The sequence below is a fragment of the Metarhizium album genome (genome assembly GCF_000804445.1).
Source record: "Metarhizium album ARSEF 1941 chromosome Unknown scaffold_1, whole genome shotgun sequence".
Taxonomy (NCBI): domain Eukaryota; kingdom Fungi; phylum Ascomycota; class Sordariomycetes; order Hypocreales; family Clavicipitaceae; genus Metarhizium; species Metarhizium album.
The window spans coordinates 3199895-3211964 of record NW_024467575.1 but is presented as its reverse complement, the minus strand read 5'-3'; the positions used below and the strand labels follow the sequence as shown (position 1 = coordinate 3211964).

Sequence of the window (12070 nt, the reverse complement as noted above, 5' to 3'; positions counted from 1 at the left end):
GTATGAACGGGTATTATGTATCAAAAATGTGCGGCGTAAAACATCAAAAAAGTTGGGGCAGCCAATTGTTCCCCGTCCTAGATGAGGAGAGCAGCGAGGCCGGCAGCGGCGAGGATGCCAGGGGCAGCAGTGATCTGGGCCTGTGAACACACATGTTAGCATGCACAATTCCTTCAATGACGATGTTTCAGGACTCACAGCAAAGCCCTTGCTGGTGGATGTAGCACCACCGTTGCCGGAAGTCTGCGAGCCGGAGCCGCCCTCGGATGTTTGGGAAGCACCGCCATTGCCTTCCGAGGTGGACTCAGAGCCAGAGCCGCCAGTTGAGGACTCGGAGCCAGCACCACCAGTTGAAGACTCAGAGCCAGAGCCAGTCTCAGAGGCACCAGCACTCTCGGTGCCGGAAGAGCTGCTCATCGCGGTGGCGAGAGTGCTAACAACCTGGGAACCGTTGGTGGTGAAAGTGAGGACACCGCCGGCGCCACCAGCTTCGCCGTTACCTGCCCCAATGGTAGAAGTGGCCACAGGAGTGGTGACGGCCTTGCCGTCAGGACCAGTTTCGGTGCTGTAGATGGTAGTAACCTTGGCACCACCGTCACCCTCGCCAGTCTTGGAGGCTTCACCTCCATTTCCCCCGCTCTGGCTAGCACCACCGGCGCCGGCGCCTCCACCGGTAACCTTGACACCGACACGAGCGCACTCGTCTGTGCTGAACTTGATGACCTGGTTGGCCTCGTTGGGACAGGACTGAGTAGAGCAGTCGCGCAAACCGTTGTGGAAGTCTGGGTTTTTGCAGAGACACGACCAGTCCCCGTCTGAGCAGCCGAGAGCGCTGCCCTTTTTCAGCATGTTGTCGATGCAGACTTTCTGTAACCATACTGTTAGCAAGGAAAACAACAATATCTGCAGAACGGGAACTTACACCGCACCCGAGGCCGCTGGCCGAGTCTTGAGCAGCAACAGCCGCGATTAAAGCGAGACTGAAGACAGTAGACTTCATCTTGATGGTGTTCGGTAGTAGGTTCGGACAAGAAATCTGTAAGCCTTCGTCAGTCATCGACCATGGGTAGAGCATTCAGATTCCAGCGTAAACACGACCGAGGCGAACAAACGGCTGAAGAATTCCACGGTGTGTGAGGCGTGAATAGTCGCGGATGGTTGATTGGCCAAGAGGGCCAGCCGAGGAATGAAACACCGACAAATAAACAATGCTGGGGACGCTATTTGGGCGGGTTGTCGTTGCAAAACCTTGACACCGTCAAAAGGTTAACAGCACCGCTAGAGAGACGTGGACAGCCCAGTGGCCACCTTCCTCAAGGTAGACGGTGCTGTTGAGCCTTGCCGTGGCCCAGGTGCTTCAGACCAACGTCGTTCCCAAAAGACTTCCTTTTTCCCATGGTTTACTCTTCTTGCAAAGTGGACCCGTGATATTTCCATGCAGGGAGAGCAGAAGGGAGAGCAGAAGGGAGAGCAGGGAAGGGAGCAGGCGAGATGCAAAGGACGGTGCGAGGGCGACTGGACAGGCAAACAGCCAGGTAGAAAAAGCAAAGGGATCAAGAGGGTAAAGCAGTAGACCTACCCTTAGATAATGGACTTGGAAGTGAGACGAGGCCTCGTTGGTAGGGCAGTGCTTGAGATTGACGATCAGAGCGTGGGCTTGAGAGGGGTGAGGGAGGAGGGAAAAAACCGAGGAGGGCAGAAGCAGATTTATGATGTGGCCGAGGGTGCCCAAGTGCTGTTTGATGTCTTTTTCGTGTTAGCTCAAAGCTGTGAAAAGCAAGAAAGCAAGAGACGGCCAGGGCAGGAACAGGTGGCCGGCAGCCGTGTGCCACCTGCCTCGGCTGCTCAAGTGGTGCTCAAGCGGTGATGCAAGTGTTGAACAGGCTTGGGCGCCTGCCCAATGGCATGACACGCCTGAGGAGCCATACCATGACGACAGAGGGCTCCGGAATAGGGCCAGCACAGCTGGGGTTTGCCAGGTCCAGCCAGACTAGGTATCGATGCTGGGGGCTCAAGGTGTCTTGCCGGGCTCAGGTGCACTAGGACATGGCTGGGCCCACAGGGTGGGCCGTTTCCGCAAGTGCCAAGTACTTGGTAGGCTTGGTAGGCTTGGTAGGAGGCAGGCACTCAAGTTAGGTTCGCAGGGGCCCACCACCATCAGCCACCGGACACCAGCCACCCGCGGCACCCTCCTCAGTGGGCACTGAGCTCTCCCTCGCAGGCTCGAAAACGCCTCATCGAGGGTTCCGTCGTCCACCGAGTTCCACGGGCTGCTCCATCTTTCTTGTCGGTGACGGGGTCTGCGTTGCTTGCACGGCATGGTCGGCCGACTCCATCGCCGGTAGGGACTAGGGACGGCCTTCAGAGGATAAACATTTGTGAGAGGTTTTCCACGGTTATAGCCCGACTACGGAGTACAGGGATTGTATCGTTACGATGCCACTGCTTGTGCTGGGAAAAACCGACTTTTGTTCGTGCGATAAGGCTGATAAGGTAATATCGAGAGTATGGCTAATTTCATTAGGGTTACAGCTACAATTTTGCAGGTGTCACTCAGAAAGATCCAAGCAGAACATCGCTATAAAAAGGAAGTTGCTTTAGCATGCTCAACGCATGTAGAAGGGACGTCACCCCTGGGCGTGCGCGCGAAATCGCTATAACACGAGATCGTTGTAGTAAATGGTCCGGCAGATTAAATTGACCAAGTACTCAGATGGCGAGCCCTGGCGAGCCATTTCATAGTGGGGCGTTGCACGAGTAGGCAGAGGGAGTAAGTAGAGCCAATTGGTGTCGGTCTTTTGCGGACCCCCAAGGAGAGTTATTGCAGTTGCAATGTCTTGCAGTTCATCACCAGAGCTACGGCTGGCTCTCTCACGAGTGACGTGCTATCGACACCCAAGTCGCCTCCAGATGCAACTTTTGGTGACACGCTTTCGAAGAGTCGTCAAAGGTGGCACGGAGCACGTCTGGTCTGCCAGTGTTGCAATGACGCCGAGTTGACGCGCACTACCGACGTACATCCATCCGTCCATGGCTCGACATCAGCGACGCCCGCCGCTTTTCCGTCGGCGGTGTCGTCGTCTGTCGTCATGCGGCGAATGCACAAGCACGCGTTCCGGTTTTGGAAAGCGAGCCTCTTTTCAACGAAGCCAGGCCTCACACCGCCAACTTGCGGACGGGGCGTCGTCAGAGACAACAATGGGTTACCCAGTCGCCGCCCCCTTTACAAGACAGCACACGATGGCCCCCGGGCTGGCGCCGACAACCTACATGGACTGCGACGCGACGTGGAGGGGGTCCCGGCTGTGGTTGTCTGTGAGGTTGGTCGCTTGCTGCTTGCTTGGTTGATAACTCGGCCGACGACAATGCCATTTGATTTTCACCCACGGTTCAACAGAGAGGGCCATGACGGCCACGGCGCATCGGTATTCTGCGTGTCAATTTTAAATATCAGTGCGTAGGTTGCAGGGCGGACCGCTACATCATGGCCACATGCACTAACACGAGGCCGTCTGGGAACCATGGGCGCGCGCAATTTTACCTGACGCAGACTGCCTGGAGCGGCGAGACACAACAAAGGCAACGCAAGGCAGGGCAGGGACGAGAATTGGAAGCATTTGGAAGCCTCTATGCCGAACCGTACCGTACCGCATTGGCGCCATTGCCATTGGAAATGAGGTACGAAGTCGTGCCAAATCTCGATCGATGGGGCGGCAGCACTTAACCAGGACGCACTGCGGTAATTCGTTGCTACCCAGACAAAACAAAACACAAAACCCGGAACTCCGTGCGCGGCCCTGGACTGCTTCTTTGGGCTTCTTTGGGACGGACCAGTCCAATCGAGGTTGCTCGTGCCCCCCCCTGGACGTTGGTTGCCGCGCCACAATCGCCACGCGCAAAAGTCTTCGACGGACTGCCGGATGATCCATACGAGAAGGGTCTTTGGAGTAAACGTTGGCATGTCCCATGTCCCCTTCAAAACCTGTGGTACGTGCTATTTCATCGGCCTTTGTTGCCCTCTCCACGAAGTTATGCTGTTTCGAGTTTGGCCAACATGGCCGGGGAGCTCAGCTGCGTTGCTCGGGCGGCGCGAGTCCTCATGGCCGTGTAAGTCTCTGGTCTTGTGGGAGAGCGGGGGCCGTTGTCTCTGGTGTTTCATTTACCATTCCGTCTGAGCCAACAAGACGGGACGCATGCTTATCTGTAGCCTGGGCTGCGTCACTGGGCAAGAGTAAACTCTGCCTTCCACTGCCACTTAGTACGTCTATGACGAACGAGGAGGTAAAGCCACCAGCAGCGAGGCCTCCTTTTGGACGACCTGATACTCCGTAGTGGAAAAGAGTGACGAAATTGGGCCCCGCAAGGCGTTGCCTCTCAAACCGATCGCGCGGGCAGCGGGCAGTGGGCAGTGGGCACCACCATCCAAGCGTCATGGTTTGGGGCCTGGGCCGGGGCCGGGGATGGCCAGGGCCCAGGATTAGGAGGCCAGCGGGTCGTCGCCGCCACTAGCTGCTCCAGAACCGGTCTCGAGAAACAAGACTATCGTCCAGGCTCGGAGTTTTGATTGGCCAATCGGGTGCCAAATAAACTTTGTCCTCTGAGCTCTCTAATGAAGGACCGGAACCTTGGAGATTCACGGTGACCAGTGCAAGGGCTCGCGATTTTTTTGGATTTTTTTGAAATTTTTTTCCAAGTGGGGATTCAATGGCATTTGGGACGCGCATGGAAAAAACGGCGGCCAACGGTTTCAACCCCGGTCCAGCTGGACTTGCCCTTGGACTTGCCCTCAAAAGACTGTAGCCGGGATTTACCAAGGTCAACGGGCAAAAACCATGCAAGAGCAGCACCCGACTACAACGTACAACGTACAACATGGCAGAGCCGCCAAGAAGGATGCGATGTAGGCATTGTCGTTGGGAGGTGCTTCCGGCCGGACAACTCTTGCGGCGGGCAGTCTTACAAGCAGAGTTTGGACAAGAGTGCCCGTGCCCGTGCCCGTGGCCGTGCTCTTGCTCGTGCTCGTGCTCGTGCTCGTGCTTGTGCTCGTGCCCGTGCAACAAAGACGGGCTGAGTAAGTAAGTACGTAATGCTGAAGATTTGGCGCTGCCCCACTCCTTGGTCCTTCCTTGGTGGCGCGCCGCTGGCATTGGCCGGCGACGGTTGGCAGTTTCGTCGTTTTCATGCACTCGACTGCCTTTTCCAGCAACGCCTGTTTCCCCCGAGCCCTGGCACCACCCGTCAACCGGCGTCGTGTACCGAGTACTGCGTCCTCCTGGTGCTGGTGCTGGTGCCTGCCCGGCCACTCGCTCTGATCAAAGCAAGTTGTAGATTGAATTGTACGGAGCCCTCCGTACTCGTAGCCATGCTTCGTGCGCGCCACACGTCGACTTCGACAGCCAACCAGGCAAAGGCAGACATGCCCAGGCACCGCTATGCTGGCATCATGATCATGTGCCGCGCAAGTGGTCGCGCCTTCATTCACACGGGCAGAAGCCATCCACGCATCCGTTCCCAGGACGGCACATAGTCATCGCCCCAACTTCCTTCGTTCAACCTTTGTCTAGGACACCCGAAACCCTGCTTTACCTACAGGCCGCGAGCCTGCTCCAATCTTCTGCTCTGCTTGCGCAGGGACGACATCACATCATCGACGTCATGCTGCCGTCTCCCCACCCTCCCTCTCTGCATGTCACGGCGGCCCGTACGAATCCCATGCATGCCCAGGCACGTCTCGTCCAATGGCAAGATCCTGCGGTCCCTGGACCTCTGTCTCTTTGCATGACGCACGAACATCGTGACGACTGAATCCTAAGCCGTCGTCATGCCATGCCATGCCCTGTCGCCGTCTTCCGTCTTCCCTTCATCTCCCACGCCGCCTCGCCTCGAGCCGTGGCAGAACCGACCAAGTATGTGACGCATCATGCCGTCGTCCGTTCCGTCGTCCCGTCGTCAACATCGACTGCCAACTGCCGACTGCCAGCAAGACCCGGGCCTGGTGCGACCCAGCAGGCGAGAGACTCATGTCCGTCAACCCAACCCCCATCAACGATTCACAAATTCACAAAAGGGTCAACAGTCTCCCTTCCTCATGCGTCTCGTGTCCTGTTTGTCGTTACACTGTTCCCCCCATCTCACTCTCGCCTTGCCGCTCACTTGCCTACGTGCGACACACACAACCCAGTCCTGTCCAGTCTTGCCCCTGTCCTGTCCCGCATTGTTTGTTTTTCTGGTGTGAGGCAATACACCCGTCATCGATACGGACCGCGTAGAGACCATCGGCTTCTTACATACCTCTCTTGTACTTGGGAAACAAGATTGCTACTCAATGCGCCAACTTGACAAACAGTACACTTGGTCCTGAAGTTGTTTCATGTGTTTCGTAAATTTCATCCGTGCTATGCGTACGCACGACTGCGACAACTCAAGACATCCGGTAGGCTGTCTCTGTGTCTCAAAGAAAGACAAAAAAAAACATGCAAACCATGCTACAAGAGTAAATCAGCCCATGACAATAACCCGAGTTTCGGCTATACACGAAACTTTCCACCGCCGTAACAGCAAGGAGCGTGTTCGCGCTCCATCATGGACCGACCGGCTTGATGCCCTTGGAAGAGAAAATCAAAATGAATTACCCAATATCAAACCAACCCATGCGTGCCGTCGTACCCAGCTCGTCAGCAAATCGTTATATTCTTCCTCTTGAGGGATCACATGTATTCTTTTATTAGAAATTAACCACTGCACATGACACAGGCCTCGGGGTTATCAATGCTGCCTGTTACGCCTCAGTTAGCAAATGGGCCTGTGCATCGACTCCAAACTTGGCTAGACACTTACAGGCAAGGACGGCCTTGGAGTAGATGTCCCGCTCACGCTCTTCGCTGTCATGGCCGTCTTCAGACTGACCATTACGCTCCGTCCCTGGCTCAGCAAGCTCCTCGTCCTTGATGCCCTCTGACGGTTCAGTAGGCAGGACCTTGGGGCTGTCGCCATCATCGACATCAGCTTTGATGGCGGCTGGCTTGCTCGGGGAGGCAATGGGGCGGGAAGCACCAGCGGGCGGAGGCGTGTTGCTAGGGGTGGGAATGCCATTAGCGTTGACAGAGTTGCTGCCGTCTTCCTTCCTCAGGTACGCGGCTCGGGGCACAGCAGATACGGAACTCATGTAGCTGGTGCCAGCAGGGGCAGTTCGCTTCTTGGGAAGTCTGTCTTTGCCAACATTGGCGTCGGCAACCTTCAAGGCCTCTTGGTCAACTGTAAACTGGATAGGAGCGGCGGCAGCCTGCGTGCGCAAGTAGTACATGCCAGTCTTGAGACCCAGTTTCCAGCCGGCAAAGTGCATGCTGGTGATTTTGCCCATTGATGGGTCCTTCATGTGAATGTTGAGAGACTGAGACTGGTCGATAAAGGCACCACGGTCGGCGGCCATCTGGACAACCTGTCGCTGAGATATCTCCCATACGGTCTTGTAGAGAGCCTTGATATCGGCGGGGATGTTGGGGATGTTCTGAATGGAACCATTCTCAGCAATGATGCGATTCTTCATGGCATCGGACCAAAGTCCCATGTCAACGAGGTCTTTCAACAACCAAGGATTGACAACCTGAAACTCGCCAGCCAAGACACGTCGCTGGTATATGTTGGACGTGTAGGGCTCGAAGCACTCATTGTTGCCGAGAATCTGCGACGTGCTGGCAGTGGGCATGGGAGCAAGGAGCAACGAGTTGCGGATACCGTGCTCTTTAATCTGCTCTTTGAGAGTGTCCCATTCCCACAGGTCAGAGGGGGTGACATTCCACATGTCGAACTGAAGGACGCCCTCTGAGGCGGGAGATCCCTTAAAGGTAGAGTACGGGCCCTGCTCCTTGGCCAGCTCCATCGAGGCCGTCAGGGCGGCGTGGTAGATGGTCTCGAAGATTTGCTTGTTCAGCTCGCGAGCTTCCGGAGACTCAAAGGGCATACGCAAAGCGAGGAAAGCGTCGGCAAGACCCTGAACACCAACACCAATCGGCCGGTGTCGCATGTTGCTGTTGCGAGCCTCCTGGACAGGGTAGTAATTGACGTCAATAATCTTGTTGAGGTTACGGACGACAACCTGAGTGACCTCGTGGAGCTTCTGAAAGTCATATCGACCCTCGTTGTAGTCGACAAAAGCAGGCAGAGCAAGGGAGGCAAGGTTGCAGACGGCAACCTCGTCGGGAGCCGAGTATTCGACAATCTCAGTGCAGAGGTTGGAGCTACGGATGGTACCCAGGTTCTTCTGATTGCTCTTTTTGTTGCAGGCATCCTTGTAGAGCATAAAGGGATTACCAGTCTCGGTCTGAGCCTCAAGGATGGAGTACCAGAGCTTCTGGGCACGAACAGTCTTGCGACCTTTGCCCTCTCGCTCGTACTTTTCGTACAGAGCCTCGAACTCTTCACCGTAGCAGTCGGCAAGGCCAGGGCATTCGTTGGGGCACATCAGAGTCCAGTCGCCGTTCTTTTCGACACGCTTCATGAATAGATCGGGGATCCAGAGGGCAAGAAAAAGATCACGAGCACGGACTTCCTCCTTGCCGTGGTTTTTTCTGAGATCGAGGAATTCAAAGACGTCAGCGTGCCAGGGCTCCAGGTAGATGGCAAAGGCACCGGGACGCTTGTTACCACCCTGGTCAACATATCTGGCAGTGTTGTTGAAGACGCGGAGCATAGGAATAATGCCATTGGATGTACCATTGGTACCGGCTATGTAGGAGCCAGTGGCACGAATGCGGTGAACATTGAGACCGATGCCGCCGGCCATCTTGGAGATCATGGCACAAGTCTTGAGAGTGTCGTAGATGCCCTCAATGCTGTCATCCTTCATGTCGACCAAGAAGCACGAAGACAGTTGGGCTTGAGGAGTGCCGGCATTGAAGAGTGTAGGTGAAGCGTGGGTGAAGAATTTGCTGGACATGAGGTTGTATGTTTCGACAACGCGCTCAATGTTGTCTCCCCAGATGCCGACAGCAACACGCATGATCATGTGCTGAGGTCGTTCGACAATCTTACCGTTGAGCTTGAGAAGATATGATCGCTCCAGGGTCTTGAAGCCAAAGTACTGGTAGTTGAAGTCTCTGTCGTAGACAATGGCCGAGTCGAGCTCGTCTCTATGTCTCATGACGCACTCGTACGTGTCCTTGGAAATCATGGGCGAGGCACGCTCATTCTTGGGATTGACATAGTGGTACAGGTCGCTGACAACAGAAGACCACTGCTTCTTGGTCTGCTTGTGCAAATTGGAGACGGCGATACGGGCGGCAAGGATGGCGTAGTCGGGATGGGTGACGGTCATGTAGGCAGCGGTCTCAGCGGCCTGGAAAGCAACCCAGGTCAGTACCGGACATGGAACGTGACCGCAAATGGACTGAAGGGGAAGGGGTCAGGTTTCTTACGAGATCGTCAAGTTGAACAGTGGTTACACCACCGTAGACACCCGATATGACCTTTTGGGTGATGGCAACAGGATCAACGTGTTCCGTGTCGAGGCCGTAACACAGCCTTGAGACGCGGGCAGTGATCTTGTCGAATTGGACGCGCTCTTGGCGGCCATCTGCAGGGTATTATTAGCAAAGGAGGCTGGATGGCAAGTATGCGAGTTGGAGGACATACCGCGCTTTCTAACGAACATGATGACGACGCGGCCCTGAGGGTTGAGCGGGCAGCAAACGACGATGCAGTGGGATATACAGGTTCAAATGCAGGACGAGTCTCGATGGCTGCGAGTGTCTACCAGAGCACCAGCAGCTGCTGCCACGGTCCACAAGTGCAGAGAGGAATTGCGAATAGACAAACAGTGTTGCCGACTACCCAGTGGTGATTCGTGTAGGGTCGAGAAAAAGAAGCGGCGACTCGGAGTAGGTGGACATGGAAGGCCTTCTTAAAGTGCGGCGCGTATTTTGCACAGAACCAGTCGACGCGTTACGGACCAGAACTGGGACCTGCTAGCGCGACAACATGTAACTCGGAACGGCACTTGTCTTAATCCGTCCACTGGTCCGGCCCCACCCACCGTCCTCCGCTCAGCGTGAGCGATCAGGGCCTCAGTGGCTGCGGCAAAGCACTGTCACTGTGACTCAAGGGCGGATTCCAGCGCCAACCAAGGTGCGATTGTCGGCCTGGTCTCCCTGGATACGCCCCTGGCGGATCAAATAGTCCCTGACCGATTTAATCTGGGCGTATTTCCGAATTCCAGTTGCAGTTTCGGACCTGCGGTTCTTCGGCTCGGAGGTTTTGGCAGCAGTCGATTCCTTTGTCCATAGGTCTTGTGCCTGGTCGTCATCCACTAGGGCGGGGCGCCGTGCAGGAGCGCGCACCCCTGCTCGCTGTCAATCCGCGTTGACACTTGGGCGCGAAGTCACGTGAATTTGGCCTCATTATTAATGGGTCCACGGATCCACCTGACTGGGCACGAGACGGAGGCCATGCCAACAGCCGGTTGCAAGGCACCAATACAAAGTTGCTCGTGACAAGACAAATCGTCTGTGATGCTTTGTATGACTCAATCGAAAAACAAGCCCCCGTCGATGCAAATATAAAGGCGATAAAAACAATTTTCGATGATCTTGAGACGATCACCAAGTCGCTTGATATTACGCCGTGCAACAATGGCTGCCCAGGCGGCCGAGACCCCGAATGGGAACTACAAGCCCAGATATGTTGACGTAGGTCACGAGTCACGACAACATCTCAGAAGATCAAATCTCGAAAAAGCTTCCAGCTCTAGATATAACGCTTCCTGACCACCTTTCATCCAGTAGATTGGAATCAATTTATCCGACCCCATCTTCAGAGGCAGATATCATGGCCACCAGAAACACCCCGATGACCTCTCCGGAGTCATCGACCGAGCCCGACAGGTGGGATGTACCAAGCTCATGGTTACAGGATCAGACATCGAGAACTCCCGAGAGGCTTTAAAACTAGCACTAGAATACCGTACGTATGCCACCGACTTGCCCGCTGAATCGCAATCCCGCAGGCACACACGATGCTAACGGACGCGAACGACCAGCCGGAACCTGCTACGCAACAGTAGGCATCCACCCATGCAGCAGCGCCATCTTCGGCGTGGCAGACCTCAGGAAGAAGCAGAGCGAGCACACAACTCCGTGTGAGGACGACCCTTATGCTCCCATGTCAGAAGAACACCAGCCTGACACCGCGAGGTCGGCGCATGCCATCGAACAGCTCACTACCGCCGTGGCGCAAGCAAGGTCATCCAGCCGGCCGCACATGGTGGCCATGGGTGAATTCGGCCTCGACTATGACCGGCTAAATTACTGCAATAGGGTGATCCAGAAGCACTCATTTGCGGCACAGCTACGTGTCGCCGCCTCGCTGCAGCCCCAACTGCCATTGTTTCTGCACTCGCGAGCCGCCCACGGCGACTTTGTGGCCATTTTAAAGAGCGTATTTGGCGAAAGGTTAGAACACCTTGACAAGGGCGGCGTCGTGCACAGCTTTACGGGCACCATGGAGGAAATGACGGAGCTGATGGAACTGGGACTGTACATTGGCATCAACGGGTGCAGCTTCAAGACGGAGGAGAATTGTCAAGTCGTCAAGGCCGTCCGTCTCGACCGGCTCATGATTGAGACGGATGGTCCGTGGTGTGAAGTCCGCCCCAGCCACCAAGGATACAAGTACCTGGTGGAGGAAAGCGCCGAGCACTTTCCTGTGCAGAACGGAACGGTGGTGCCCGAGCCGGGGACAAAACAGCCCGGGAGACAAAAGAATGAGAAGAAGCGGTCCCAATTACCAGACCGCTTCAAGGTCGTCAAGAAGGAAAAGTGGGAAGAAGGCGCCATGGTCAAGGGCAGAAACGAACCATGCACCATTGAGCGCGTGGCCCAGATCATCGCTGCCATCAAGGGCGTCAGAGTTGAAGACGTCTGTGAGGCAGCCTGGAAGAATACTGTTCACGTCTTCGGACTCGAGGAAACGATATAGACAAAGTTGCGGCATACACAACATTCGCCATGGTTGTATTCACATATAGTAGGGGGTATCCACGATAGAGATAGAGAAAATACACCTTATACTCCAAAAG

General features: G+C 55.4%; 3 protein-coding genes across 3 annotated transcripts; 1 reads left to right on the top strand and 2 right to left on the bottom strand.

Moving 5' to 3' along the window:
• Positions 1–77: 77 nt before the first annotated feature.
• Positions 78–1000, bottom strand: MAM_00913 (CFEM domain containing protein; the record flags this gene model as incomplete). Its single annotated transcript, XM_040819712.1, has 3 exons — positions 78–140; positions 199–867; positions 923–1000. 3 exons carry the CDS (start codon positions 998–1000, stop codon positions 78–80), a joined length of 810 nt encoding a protein of 269 aa, XP_040682977.1.
• A 5731-nt stretch (positions 1001–6731) lies between these two features.
• On the bottom strand, positions 6732–9649 carry MAM_00912 (ribonucleoside-diphosphate reductase large chain; the record flags this gene model as incomplete). Its single annotated transcript, XM_040819711.1, has 4 exons — positions 6732–6775; positions 6838–9334; positions 9414–9571; positions 9631–9649. 4 exons carry the CDS (start codon positions 9647–9649, stop codon positions 6732–6734), a joined length of 2718 nt encoding a protein of 905 aa, XP_040682976.1.
• A 976-nt stretch (positions 9650–10625) lies between these two features.
• Positions 10626–11970, top strand: MAM_00911 (hydrolase, TatD family protein; the record flags this gene model as incomplete). The annotated part of the gene is made up of 3 exons (XM_040819710.1): positions 10626–10682; positions 10779–10956; positions 11000–11970. 3 exons carry the CDS (start codon positions 10626–10628, stop codon positions 11968–11970), a joined length of 1206 nt encoding a protein of 401 aa, XP_040682975.1.
• Between the last annotated feature and the right edge of the window lie 100 nt (positions 11971–12070).